The sequence below is a fragment of the Podarcis liolepis genome, assembly GCF_965112155.1.
Source record: "Podarcis liolepis genome assembly, chromosome: 1".
Classification (NCBI taxonomy): domain Eukaryota; kingdom Metazoa; phylum Chordata; class Lepidosauria; order Squamata; family Lacertidae; genus Podarcis; species Podarcis liolepis.
In genome coordinates, this window is record NC_139554.1 from 44,136,626 (window position 1) to 44,151,117 (window position 14,492).

Below are 14,492 nucleotides of genomic sequence, written 5' to 3' on the forward strand. Positions count from 1 at the left end.
GAAGGCAGGGATAATTCGTGCCAGAGCTTCTGGCAGGGAGTTTCACAGGCCAGGGCCTGCCGCACAGAAGAATCGGTCCCATGTAAATTATGACCGAACCTCAGGGTCATGGGGAACCACAGTAAGTGCCCCATCAAAGAATCTCAGTGATCAAGATGGAGCATAAGAGATCAGGTTGTCCTTAAGGTACTTTGGCCCCAAGTTGTTTAGAACACAAGAACCTTGAAGCTGACCCAGTAGCGACTGGCAAACAGTGCCGCTCTCTTGGCAGAGGAATGACGTGTTGCCAGTATGGGTGAAGATAGCTTGAAATGTAATAGGTAGGTTGTTATTTAATGGGGAAGCTAGGCCATTGTGCCAGGTACATGTTTGTTTGGTTTTTTAATATACGTATATATAAAGATACAGGCATTTTATTCTTCGACAGCTCTCTGCACCTGAGACTTCCCCTTACCTGCACATTATCAAGAGGCTCAGTTAACCCTGGCTAGAAAAAGGCTCCTCTTTGGTTGCCATGGTGATGTCACCTAGAAGGCCACCTTTTTGCAGGCTTTTGTAAAATCACGAGGAAGCTGTTGAGTAGGAGTTGCCTGTCGCGCTTGTACTTCTCTATATTTCACTTTAAAATAAAGTGCTTCATTTTGGTTGCAGTACTAGAGAAAGGTGTTAATGGAACAAAAGAAGGGTTCTTTTAAAAAACCAACAACAGCAAAGTCCGTTCCTGTTCATCATTCATTCTTAACCAAAATAATATGGTCACTTATGGGGCTAATTTAACTATGTTCTTCATATTATTTCTTAATTTTCTTTACAGATTGCTGCAGTTAGCATAAATTTCTCCCTCATTTAGGAGTTTTCATGAGTGTCCCCTCTCCTAAAGGGTTGTGAAAGAATACTTTGTCTCTATATCTATCTATCTATATTCTTGCTAACAGTCTCAAATAACTCAAAAAGGTTAGTGTTACAGGACTTAACCTTGCAGAACCTATGCTGACTCTTCTTCTATATCCTTGGGAATTATACTCGTAATAATACTTTCTGCTAGTTTTCCCAGAACAGGCGTTAAGCTAACCACACTGTAATTTCCAGCATCCCCTCTGTATTCCTTCATAAGAATTGGTGTTTTTAGCGCTGCAAATCATCCTTTATAGAGTAAAAAATAAATAAATCATATTTTTAGCTGAAGATTTCTGTGCAGAAATGCACATTTGACTCATCATGCACACTGCAAAGTGTATTTAATTTATATGCAGGTGGATGCATCGCCACTGGCTTTAAGGTTTGTATTAAGTGCCTCTGTTCATTGCTCTGTTTCTCGTTTCCAGAGTGGGCACATGCCTGCTGTTCGAGTATGGGATGTTGCTGAACGGACTCAGGTGGCTGAACTTCACGAACATAAGTATGGTGTGGCGTGTGTGGCGTTCTCCCCGAGCTCCAAGTACATTGTGTCTGTGGGTTACCAACATGACATGATAGTCAATGTATGGTCATGGAAGGTAAAACTATAAGAAGATTCTTTTTAGTATTCACATTAGCAGAAGTGGAATCTGCGGGTAGTGGTGGTGGGGTTAGATTAATTTTTGGAATAAGCATGCTAAAGTCTGGTAGCAGCCTCATTGGAAAGAAAATGGCCCATCTATCTTCACTACTTCCTCTCCTTTTTATCTAATGTCACACAATGGAATATCACAGCAGGCTCTTCCTTTTCCATACTTTAGACTGGAAAATAGATGGACCAGTGATCTGGCTTATACCAAGTCACAGAATTGTTCCATCTGACTAGCAGCAGCTCCCCAGAGTTTCAGACAGGGACATTCTCAGCTCTATTTGGGCATATCAAGGATTGAATTTAGGAATGTCTTCACACAAAGCAGATGCTCTACCCTTGAGCCAGGGTACTACTTTCATAAGATGAAAGAGCATGTTTACTATGTTTTAGATAACTATTTTATTTCCTTTGTCTGCAAATAGTTTTATTGAATTTTGTACACACACACACACACACACACACACACACAGGCAAACAAGAACCAGTGCATTAATATCTTTGTCAGATACCTATTTTATTTTTCAAAAGGTGATACTCATTCTGGGTTCTTTGGTAGCAAAGTGGTGTGTGTGTGTCTCCTCCCAAGGTCTTTAAATTATTTTTGCTCCCTGTGATATCCAGAAACGCTTTTTTACCATTGTTATTGCTGATAGCAAAAGTTGCTTCTCCAGGGAGAGAGAATCCTTTGATCGGATGAACAAATAAACTGGCATTTTTTGTTTAAACAAGAGTGTACTTTATTTCCTGCAAAAGTTGATACGTATTCAGCTTTCTTGTTTACATGTGGGAATTCATGCATAAGATGTTTAACACAAGGAAGACAAGAATGCCTTTTTTGTGCCAAGCTAATACAAACTAGACTGTTTGAGAGGCGAGGGGCAATAACCTGCTTATTTAGTTTTTATGTGTATAGCCTGCTGTTCAGCATGTTATGTTAGCCATGTTCAAGGATTTGACTTTGGGCTATTTTGCCATGTAAGATGTTTCGCTATGTCTTACCTATCCACGTTAATCCACTTGTTTCGAAATATTTTATTCTGATAGGTCAGATTTAGTCATAAGCAACCCCCCCCCCCGCCATGAATTTTGATAACCAGGCATGTGAATACATCTCCTGGTTATATCTGTTTAAGGTCCTAATCAGATTTTTTTTTCTGGGCTAGTGAGAGTTTATGTTTGTGTGTGGTGATAGACTAGGCAAAACCCTTCCCTTGGTAACTTAGTTACCTGCAGATGCTCCATGAAGATACCAAATCAAGTGGGAGTCTAATGCGCACATTTCTTCCCCTTCCAGAAAAGGGGAGATTGAGAATGCTGTCAGCTTTATCATCTTGAAATTAGTTTCTGTAAAATCCTTCTATCTATGTTTATCATGGTATAAAGGAAAGTGTGCCCAGACAGAGTGCATACTGAGCTTAAAACACATATTACTACAGTTTTATTATGTGAAAGCTGAAGTAGCAGTGTTATAAGCAAAGTTTGGAGCCAACCAAAGATGCTATAAATTTTATGTCTTAGAATCATAGAACCATAGAGGCTTTGTCAGTTACTAGATGCTGCAGCGACCTGGACATTTTCTATCGTGTGTGTCTGGAAGATATGTGTTATATTTGTGGTAAAATACACACCTGGGTGGTGCTGTGGATTAAACCACAGAGCCTAGGTCTTGCCGATCAGAAGGTCGGCGGTTCGAATCCCCACGACAGGGTGAGCTTCCGTTGCTCGGTCCCAGCTCCTGCCAACCTAAGCAGTTTGAAAGCACTTCAAGTGCAAGTAGATAAATAGGTACCACTCTGGTGGGAAGGTAAATGGTGTTTCCATGCTCTGCTGTGGTTCGCCAGAAGCGGCTTAGTCATGCTGGCCACATGACCCAGAAACTGTACGCCGACTCCCTCGGCCAATAAAACGAGACGAGCGCCGCAACCCCAGAGTCTGTCACGACTGGACCTAATGGTCAGGGGTCCCTTTACCTTATACATCTGGGTACTTTTAAATGTAGCCATGCACAGCATTCTCTTAGAAAGGAAGAATGGTGGTGTCCCTTAGCCTAAATGTATGGTATCCCAAGGTAGGGATGAGTATGTGCTGATGACTCAAGCTGCAGAACTCTTGCTGTTTAAATGTGTCATTTTATGCTTAGGGATGAGGTGGGGGGTTGAAGGGCACAACCTATGTCTGTCTGCATACCTTATAGACACATAAATGTGCATATTAGGTATGTAGCCCACTAAGTCATACTCATGTGTAGAACCACTGAAATCAATGGATTTTTCTTAGCCGTCTCTATTGATTTCAGTGGGTTTACTTTTGATTATAATTCAGTCAGATGCAGCCCTATGTGTCCAAAGGGGAACTCTGCAACAAAAAGGAGGTCCCCAGTTGCTTGTGGGCTCTTTGCTGGGAGTACACTGAGCACATGAAGGGGAAAGGGAAGATGGCTGTTTCTGCCCCTCTGCCCTTCTGTCTTCGCACCCCATTTCTGCAAGTGAAGTATAAATCTGTGATCTGTCACTCACGACTTACATTTGCAAATGGAACCTCTTTGGTCAGTAAGAGATTTGATTTGCTTGAACATTTTCTTTCCAGAAAAACATTGTTGTAGCAGCCAATAAGGTCTCAAGCAAAGTGACAGCAGTGTCATTCTCTGAGGATTGCAGCTACTTTGTCACAGCTGGAAACCGGCACATCAAATTTTGGTACCTGGATGACAGCAAAACCTCAAAGGTGAGAGGCACAAAAGAGAAACTGCATATATGCGGGTGATGGGAAGGAACTGTTGAGACGGGGAGAGAGGATGCATTTTCTACAGAAGGTTTTGCTTTGCTTGGCTGATGGCTTGCCATGCTCTAAACAATTTTGGAAATACAGATAATCTGTTGTGCATTTTATTGATGATATTGGCCATGGAAAAATAAAAAGCTTTATCCTATAATATTCACTGAGTGCATCTGAGAAGTTCTCTTCAGAACATTTTTAATTATTTCTTTTTTATGAGAAGCAACATAGTAGATTTATAAGAGCAGTGTTCAGCTATTTTGTAAATATTTTCATTTTAAAAACAGAGGCTACCTTCATGCTTTCAATTTTCTCAATAAAACATGTTGTTCAACATTTTCCTGCATTTTATTACACCAGTTCATAACCAGTGGGACCCTCTTCTCTATAAATTGATAGTCAATCTGCCTTCCTTCTCTTACTCTTACTATGTTTTTGCTAGTTTTATCATTTGGACAGCGTCCCATATTCTCAAAATTCAGTCTTGTAATGGGGTGTTGATTTCCTCCTACCTTGGAACTGATTGCAGCATAGACTGCTATCAGAAAGTGTGTTATCATTGTCCTGTCTTCTAGCAAAACATGATTTTAGAATATATCCCAATAATACAACTGGTGGATTTATTTGTAGCACATGCCCTGTTCAAAGCATTTATGCTCACCAACGTACAGCAATCTTCTAACATATTTTTCTCTTTTGTACCAGGTGAATGCTACAGTTCCTTTGCTCGGACGTTCCGGTTTGCTTGGGGAACTAAGGAACAACTTCTTCACAGATGTGGCATGCGGCAGGGGCAAAAAAGCAGACAGCACTTTCTGTATCACTTCCTCAGGTCTCCTGTGTGAATTCAACGAGAAGAGGCTGCTGGACAAGTGGGTGGAGCTGAGAGTAAGTTCAGAAGCTGGAACTCTTGGTTGATGATGATGGGAATGCACTAAGCCCACAAGCTGTTGTCCTGGGAGCTGGGGCACGCTTGGTCTGAAGGCATGCTATGCAGGAACCTTGATGAAGTTAACCAGGTCTAGGCTTGGCCTGGAAGGAGTCTGCCTGGGAGCCTTATATATGGAAGAAAGGATGTTTTTATTATGTTTCTAGATATGTTGTAGCCACCCAGAAGGGCTGGGGAAACCAGGCCAGATGGACAGGATACAAATAATAATAATAATAATAATAATAATAATAATAATAATAATAATAATAATAATTTGTAAACAAACAAACAAACCCTGCAAATGACTAGTGAGGTCTAAAATGACACTTGCCCTATTTTCATGGAAAGGGGATAGGTACAATTGAAAGGGGTATGTGGGCATGGATGTGGAAACACCCTTTCTCCTTGCCTCCCATACTACTGCAGCCCACCTTCCCAGATTTCTCCTTCCTGGGCTCAGATAGGGATGAGCCTAGCTGGGAGGAAAAAAACAACACTTGGGGGAAAGCAAGTGCTTAGGGGTGGGTTCAGTGCCCCTTCTCCACTCACCTGCCCTTTGGCCCTTCTACAGTTTTCAGGGTTTTGTTTTTTTTGTATCTCTACCTTCTATGTTACAAAAAAATAGGGCACCCCCAGGATTTCAAGTTTGTTGTCAGAGGGTTCATTTACACCTCCCAGTAAAGTGCACTTTTTATTGGTCCATTTTGAAAGTCGTCTGTAGTTTGGGACTGAGATATATTCATGAAGTGTTTGGATATATCTATATATTTAGCATTTGGACAATTGTTTTCTGCAGAGAGCCACTTGAAAGCCTCTGTCACCCAGGCATGGTGGTGTCCTAAAATAAGACCCCAACTGTGCCGTCTGGGGAGACTCTGTGAATATTGCATGAGAATTGTCTTGAACAGCGTTTTTAGCAGCTCATTACTGCATTTCCTGCTCTAGCAAAAACTAATGTATACACGCTTAAGGACTTTAAGTAAAAGTGATTTTAGAATATTTATTCCATGCAGCCTCACATTAGTGCTACAGTTCAGATGAGTAACTGAATCTGAAAAATGCTGATTTGCAGAAGCCCTAGTAGTTGTGACCGACCTGCATTACAAACTGAATTAGAATAACAGAATCATAGAATTGTACGGTTGTAATTGTGCAAGATGCCTTTTCTGTCTACAAAGAGGTAATAACTAGGTCTGTGATGAATAGACACCTAGACAGCTTGATGCTGAACCGCACTGAAAACTTGCTCTCCCTTGTAGTATGGTAAAACACAAAGGTTTGCATGTGTGTGTGATTACTTTTTTTAAACAGGAGCCTCACTCTCCAAGTTGAATCTCTCTCTTTCTCTCTCCTCCTTTCCTTCCTTTCTGCACTGAAATCACCTTTTCTCTTTTACTTAGAACACAGACAGCTTCACAGTAAGTCAGAATGGCATCGTTGCCTCCAGCACCCCACTTCCACACCATGCCTCCCATTTGTTGTCATATTTTGCGATGGTGCAAATCGTAATAGCGGGGGGAATATTTAGTGGAATAGGACAAAGTCTAAGCCAGAAAGTGTGTTTTGGCAGGGTTCATTTCCTCTCCTGATGCAGGGGAATATTGCCCCAGTATGGTGCGTAAATAATTGTTGTGTGACTTGCAGGAGGGAAAGGAACTGCTAGGAAAGGACATTCGCTTTCTTTTCATTTGGTGGCTTCATCTCATATTACTCACTTTCTTCACTTTCGTCCCTCTTTGTCCCCACCACCCTGATTTCCTTCTACCTCGTCATGCTTTTAATGTGGTGATTTTTTAAGGAATGTGCTGCTCAGGTGGGTGTCTTGTGTCCTCAGACCACTGTGGCAAACTGCATCTCTGTGAACCACGATTACATCTTCTGTGGCTGTGCGGATGGCACGGTGCGGATTTTTAACCCTTTGAACCTTCACTTTGTGACTACGCTCCCCAAGCCACACTTCCTCGGGACGGATATTGCCAGCGTCACGGAAGCCAGGTAGGAAAAGGGAGAGGCCCACGAGCCTCTTTTGACATAACAAAATCTGTGATCTTGTACGATGTCTCAAAGTCATGGCAAGAGCGCCTGCTTGGTGTTTCAGCTTTTCAGTCTGTATTGAAAGTGAAGGTGGGCCCATAGCTCAGCAGTAGGACATATGCATTGCATGTAGAAGGATCCAGGTTTGATATGTGGCATCTGCAGAGTTCCCTGCTTTGGAAAGGTGCTGCTCAAGTGCATATATGGGATAGGCAGGCAAATAGTCTGACCAGGTACAAGGTAGTTTTGTGCATTAATATGACTAAGCAGCTGTACTTGTTTCCAGTGACCTACAAATTTGACTTCTCCCATCTTCCTTCTAAAGCAGTTCCTTCTGTGCCTTTACACCCAAATCTTGTCTTGTAGTATTCTCTCCCTTCCTGTGCCCCAGTCTCAATCTGCCATCGTCCTAGTAGGCTTTGAGGAGTTTAAGTAGGCAGAATGCGCTTGACTTGGACTCTTTATCATTGGATAGTTGGAGCTATGCATTGGTATGCACACACAACAGAGCTTTCTTTTGTTGCCCTTCCAAGTATTTTAATTAAATATGCATTTCTCAAAAACAAACTTGATGCAAAGAAGCATTCCTTGTTCAGCCTCTCCATGCCTGTGTGCAGCATCTTTTAATATCTTGCTAGCTGGAATTGCTAGACCATTAGCATGTTGCTGCCCTGTTAGCCAGAGAGTCCCTTGATTGCCTGCATTTTGCAGGAGAGATCCAAGCACATACCAGGAAATCTGGGTTTGCACAATTCAAGTGAATTAAAGTGTTCTGTCATCCTAACACAACAAATCCAAATTAAAAAAGAAACTGACTTTTTGCAGTTAGGAGACTAATAGTGAAATGCATTGAAAAGTGTAGGATGAATGAATTATTAACAGGAAAATGTGTAAACATCCCACAAGGAAATTGGGATGAATGCAGGATGACTGTTGATTTGTAGTAAAATGAATGAGAAAAAATTCTCAATGAAGACCAGATACGATCTTGCTCTGGACAAGCAAATCAGGTTGAGTGCTCAATAAACTGGTTCTCTAGAATAGCCCAGAATGACAGAAAAAAATACAAATGCACAAGGCAAGTGCCTTTTCAACGCACTGGCTCTTGGGTCTGAAAAGACCAACTACCCTGCAGATTAAAAAGTGATACGCCCTGTCCAGCTGTAGCCGAGAAAGCCATGACTGTGCATACTCCTATCTCTTGGCCACATTAATACAGTGGTGCCCCGCAAGACGAATGCCTCGCAAGACGAAAAACTCGCTAGACGAAAGGGTTTTTCGGTTTTGCGTTGCTTCGCTAGACGAAAACGTCTTGCGTTTTTTTCTTAAAGCCGCTTGAAGAGGCGCAGTTGCGACGGACCGTGCTTCGCAAGACGAAAAACATTGCAAGACGAAAAGACTCGCGGAACGAATTATTTTCGTCTTGCGAGGCACCACTGTAGTTCACGTGTTTGGATTACAGTTTTGCTCAGAATGCAGCCTTGAGCAGCTAATGAGAGCTGCATCCTAAAACTGCAATGATTTGAAATGGGAAGCTGGGCATCAAACGCGGAGTCTGTTTGTTCCGTTTCTGAAAGCCTCGTGTTGTTGGAGCACTCGGCCAGCGATACACTGTGCTGGCTCTTTTTTCCTCCAGAAGCAATTTCTGCCAGTCCCATGCCTATAATTTCTCTCTGAGCAGCCAAAATTACGTGGCTCCTAAAAGTATGGAGCTTGGGAGCTGATCACAAACATAGCTGCATGCATTTTTTTCCCCCATTTGAAAGGAAGCTGAAAGCCACAGACATCATTAAAACCATTTCATGCAATAGGTTCTTTGTGGGATGCTTGTCTTGAGCCCTTCTGACAGCCCACGCTTCATTAATTACTTGGCTTTCAGTACAATCTCTGTTACATTCTTTGGTCTGCTAGTTCTCAAAATCTGACCCTTTCAGCTGCCCTAGCGCCGTTTATCTTTTTTTAAAAAACCAACATCCTATTATTTATTTGATATTCTCTGCATTTCAGTTGCTGTTCTAGATGTGTGAATGCTACTATAAGGGTCTGTTGCTGCTCTATCCCCACCCCCTAGGGAAATGTACATGCAGCAGTTTCTTCAAAATCTGATGAGATTCTGAGATAGGGACCATACAATGAATAATAGCACTAAGCAATCAGTGTAGATTGGTAACTTATTTAGAGCTTGAAGGTTTCTACCCCTCAGTTTTCCTGGTCTGCTATTTTTCCTGTTTCCCCACTCAACCTGTTTGCATATAGGGGCATCACCATAAGGTGACACTTTTTACAGGGTAACTTAAGCCAAGTCCCTACCCTGAGGAACTTACAAACTAAATGTTGCTAATGGACTGTTGGGAGAGGGAGGAGAAAAAGGGAAGAGGAAAGAGTCATAGGAGAATATATTCAAATGTGGACACCTTGTAAGCAGCCATGTCCATGGAGTAAGAATGGTGGTGGCAGATTCCAGATGATTAGCTGGAGAGGTTTCTGCGACCTAGAAAGAGATGGTTCTGGGGTTTTTTAAGGGTGTTTGATGCATCATAAATGACTGATGTAGGTATGTGTGGGCTAGTAATACCCTAATACAGTGGTGCCTCGCAAGACGAAAATAATTCGTTCCGCGATTCTTTTCGTCTTGCGATGTTTTTCGTCTTGCGAAGCACGGTCCGTCGCAACTGCGCCTCTTCAAGCGGCTTTAAGAAAGAAGCGCAAGACGTTTTCGTCTTGCGAAGCAAGCCCATAGGGAAATTCGTCTAGCGAAGCAACGCAAAACCGAAAAACCCTTTCGTCTAGCGAGTTTTTCGTCTTGCGAGGCATTCGTCTTGCGGGGCACCACTGTACCTTTCCTAGATTTATTTGTAAGCACTCTGTTTCTTGCTCACTTGTGTGCACATGTACATGTGTACACACACACATATACAAGCAAGCAAACAAAAACACGGGGGGTGGTGTGTGTGCCCCCTTCAGACTGCTTCATTTCCTACAATGGAAAAACTCTGAAAAGTTTTTTTCTTTTTTCAAGTTAACGGAATATTTTTAAGATAAAGTTTTCCCATCAGCCTGGGCAGTTTGAGATTTCAATGGAAGACAATCCATAGCATTAGGAGAGTGAGATTGCCTATGTATACTGTAAAGCATATGCAACCCTCAAATCCAAGATGCATTTCTGCACCTGGAGGGGTAGAGCTGTTTTCATGAGCGGGCCTCACAGAACCGGTTTTTTTGCTTGTGAATTGCTGCTTGCCTTCTTCTGGTTTGGAGGCACAAGAAGCAGGTACTGCACATCAACTTTTCCTTTGACTGGGTTCCTTCCTTGTGGCTCATGTTTTTTTTGTCTCCCCTAATGGGTTTTGACTACGTGTGATTTTGGCTTTAGGCACAGTCCCTGGAACTTAACCCCCACGTAAGTTGCGGGCTTACTGAATCCGCTCTGCCACAAGTGCAATATTTACCCTTAGACCAGACAATCTCTCTCAGTTGCCCACTCCATTGAAATACGATTACAATACAGACCTGGATTACAGGGGCTTAATAACGATTAAAACAAGATAATTGTGCATGAAGCATTTCTGAACACTGGAAAGAATTCTATAAATGGGCAAGGTAATTATATGATAAAGTGTAACTATATGAATGTAGAATCCCAACCTGGATCTGTCCTGGCTATGCTGGCTCAGGCTGATGGGACTTGTAATCCCAAAACCCATGAAGCACACCAGGTTGGGAAAGGCCGAAATAGCAGGTGGTGGCCAGCAAAATAAGCAACCACCTTGCCCAAGCTTTGTTATACTTTGTCACTTCTCTTTCCACCCTCCGTGTTCTTCCAACAATTCATCATTGTCCTCTTTTTGTTCACAGCCGGCTCTTCTCTAACGTGACCGATGCCAAGTATCCAGACACCATTGCCTTGACCTTTGACCCCAATAACCAGTGGCTCTCCTGCGTTTACAACGATCACAGCCTGTATGTGTGGGATGTCAAGGATCCCAAGAAAGTGGGCAAGGTTTATTCGGCATTGTACCACTCCTCTTGTGTTTGGAACGTTGATGTAAGCAAGGATTAAGAAGGTTGCCTTGCGGTGGGGGGAGTTGAGGGGAGCAGTTGTTTGTGCAGTGGCTGGTTGCAAAACTGAAGTGAGATTAAAATTAAGATTAAAATTCTCATTGTGGCAAGAATCCCGAAACAATCTTCCCTCCGCTTTTGTTAATGGGTTTCCCCTGCTTGCTTGGGTTCAGGCAGTAGGTAGAAGCAATACAGTCGTACCTTGGTTTTTGAACAGTTTAGTTCTCGAACATTTTGGTTCCCAAACGCTGCAAACCCAGAAGTGACTGTTCTGGTTTGCGAACTATTTTTGGAAGCCGAACATCTGATGTGGCTTCCGATTGGCTGCAGGAACTTCCTGCATCTGATCAGAATCTGTGCTTTGGTTTCCGAACGTTTTGGAAGTTGAATAGACTTCCAGAACGGATTCTGTTTGACTTCCAAGGTACAACTGTATTTTGCAACTGCAGTAATGAACTGCCTGAATCCATGGGGATGGAGACTAATTGTGCAGGGGGGAAGAAGAAGAAGAAGAAGAGGAGGAGGCGGAGGAGGAGGAATTACCCTTCCTAGTCACGCAGCTGAAAATTTAATGCACACATTGAGGACAGGGCCCAAGCTGAGGCATTTTCTATTGATTTAAAATATTCCACCTTAAAGTGAAGGTGTCCTTGGAAAGATATGAACCTGATGTTTCCCTGATGCAGGGATGGCCAGGATGGTGCTCTCCAGCTGTAGATAAAGTAAGGCTTGCATCGAGCTCCAGCCAGCATGGCCAGTGGTCTCATCCAGCACTGTTGGCTACCCCTGCCCTGGTCTTTGGCCTCCAAGAATAGCCCATGTAGTTACAAAGACTGTGTGGCTTCTTTTGCTCTTCCATTCTGTATACATAAGGGTGCAGGAAGAAAATGTGCTATGACCACAGCCTGCAACTCGAGAACATTTGGCTGCCTCGCTTCTAACTTTAGGAAAGGATATGTTGCCGATCTCTCCAATCAGTGCTTTCTTTTTCTGTCACCATCTTCTGAAATTAGCTTTTAACTCAAAAACTCCATTGTGTAGATGTGTACACATTGATGTGTATCGTCAATGTATCGCAGGTACAAGAGAGGTTTGAGTGGGTAGGAGTCCAGGAAACGTTGTTCTAAATCTGCCATGAAGATGTTGGCATACTGATAAAACCACAGCGGACCTTGCCACCAAACTCTGCCAATTTGTCCTTACCCACAACAACTTCAAATTCGGTGATGACCTGTTCCTTCAGATCAGCGGCACAGCAATGGGCACCCGCATGGCCCCACAGTATGCCAACATCTTCATGGCAGATTTAGAACAACGTTTCCTGGACTCCTACCCACTCAAACCTCTCTTGTACCTGCGATACATTGACGATATTTTTATCATCTGGACACATGGTCAACAGACCCTGGACACCTTTCACCAGAAATTTAATGATTTTCACCCCACAATCAACCTTACAATGAATCAATCTATGCAAGAAATACATTTTTTGGACACTACTATAAAAATACAGGATGGGCGCATAGACACCACCTTATACCGCAAACCAACTGACCGACAAACATATCTACATGCCTCTAGCTACCATCCCAAACATACCAAACAGTCCATTGTATATAGCCAGGCACTACGTTACAGCCGCATCTGTTCCAATTCTACAGACAGAGACTCTCACCTAAGAGATCTACAGCAAACCTTCTCAGAACTAAAATACCCAGCAGATGAAGTTAGACAACAGATCAACAGAGCCAGACTGATACCCAGAGAGAACTTGCTGCAAGACAGACCCAAAAAAGAAAATAACAGAACACCTCTAGTCATCACATACAGCTCCCAAGTTAAAACAGTACAACGCATCATCAGAGATCTACAACCTCTCCTGGACAATGACAGTTCTCTTTCTCAAGCTCTGGGAGGAAGACCTTTCATTGCCTACAGACAGCCACCCAATCTTAAACAACTCCTAACCCACAATAATACTACAACCAGACTTAACACAGACACTGGCACCAGAGCCTGCAATAAACCCAGATGCCAACTTTGCTGCCACATACACCCGGACAACACCATTACTGGCCCCAACAACATCACACATACCATCTCGGGACTATTTAATTGCTCATCGTCTAACATTGTGTATGCCATCAAATGCCAACAGTGTCCTTCAGCTCTCTATATTGGACAAACAGGCCAAACCTTACGCCAAAGAATAAACGGACATAAATCTGACATCAAGAATCACAAAACAGAGAAACCAGTAGGAGAACACTTCAATCTCCCAGGACATTCTATACAAGATCTCAAAGTAGCTGTTTTACTACAAAGGAATTTCAGAAACAGACTGGAAAGAGAAGCTGCTGAATTACAACTCATTACCAAACTTAAAACCATGGAAAAACCTGGGCTTAACAAAGACATTGGATTCTTATCTCACTATACATGACTAAACCATTTCTCACCTCCTCACCCCTTGCCTTTTCCTGTAAGACCTATTACAGTCGTTAAGAGTCGTCAACAGGCTCTCCCAGCTATCTGCCTATCTCCCATTCCCACCACCCTTCTGAGTAACACCCCTCCCCACCTTCTCACTATATAGAAGGATCTGGCAACTTCTGTTTCAGTGTATCTGAAGAAGTGTGCATGCACACGAAAGCTCATACCAAGAACTAACTTAGTTGGTCTTTAAGGTGCTACTGGAAGGAATTTTTTTTATTTTTTCTCAGTACAGTACTGGTTTCAGTGATGCCGGAGTGTCAAAGGATCATAGCAATAGCAGAGTGCTGCTCCCTGGTGGTGTGTGCAAGAGTGTTTAAAGATATTTGCTCCTTTCTACTTCTAATGACCATTTGGAGTGTTATCATGTAACAGCAGGGCTCCTATTTAAAGGACAAATTGCCGTCATGTTCTGGCCAGGTTATTTTATATAAATGGAAATGAAGGTTTAATTTGCCTAGGGAAACCACTTTCAAACGTGGACAGGGCAGGCCTCATGCTCTTTAATGATTATGTAGAACAAGGAATTTTGGCAGAAGTGGCTTGGTTTGCAGGGTGTAAAAAGGCCATACCTACCAAAGTCACCTCTCCAACACATCTGTTTAGCAGCAAGGAGCCCTGTTCTCTCCTGAATTTTGCCATCCTCAGTTT

At 42.7% G+C, this 14,492-nt stretch overlaps 1 protein-coding gene across 11 annotated transcripts in view; it reads left to right on the forward strand.

Annotated features, from left to right (window-relative positions):
* MAPKBP1 (mitogen-activated protein kinase binding protein 1) overlaps positions 1-14,492 on the forward strand; it is a 129,044-nt gene that overhangs the window by 77,454 nt on the left and 37,098 nt on the right. For 6 of the 11 annotated variants that reach the window (XM_083505838.1, XM_083505839.1, XM_083505846.1 and 3 more), the window contains exons 6-10: positions 1,326-1,496; positions 4,136-4,273; positions 5,030-5,212; positions 7,090-7,250; positions 11,145-11,334. In XM_083505838.1, the coding sequence (XP_083361964.1) occupies positions 1,326-1,496; positions 4,136-4,273; positions 5,030-5,212; positions 7,090-7,250; positions 11,145-11,334 (843 nt within the window). Of the gene's footprint in view, positions 1-1,325; positions 1,497-4,135; positions 4,274-5,029; positions 5,213-6,655; positions 6,674-7,089; positions 7,251-11,144; positions 11,335-14,492 lie in introns of all 11 variants that reach the window. The other 5 variants (XM_083505837.1, XM_083505847.1, XM_083505841.1 and 2 more) reach the window with 1 other exon arrangement.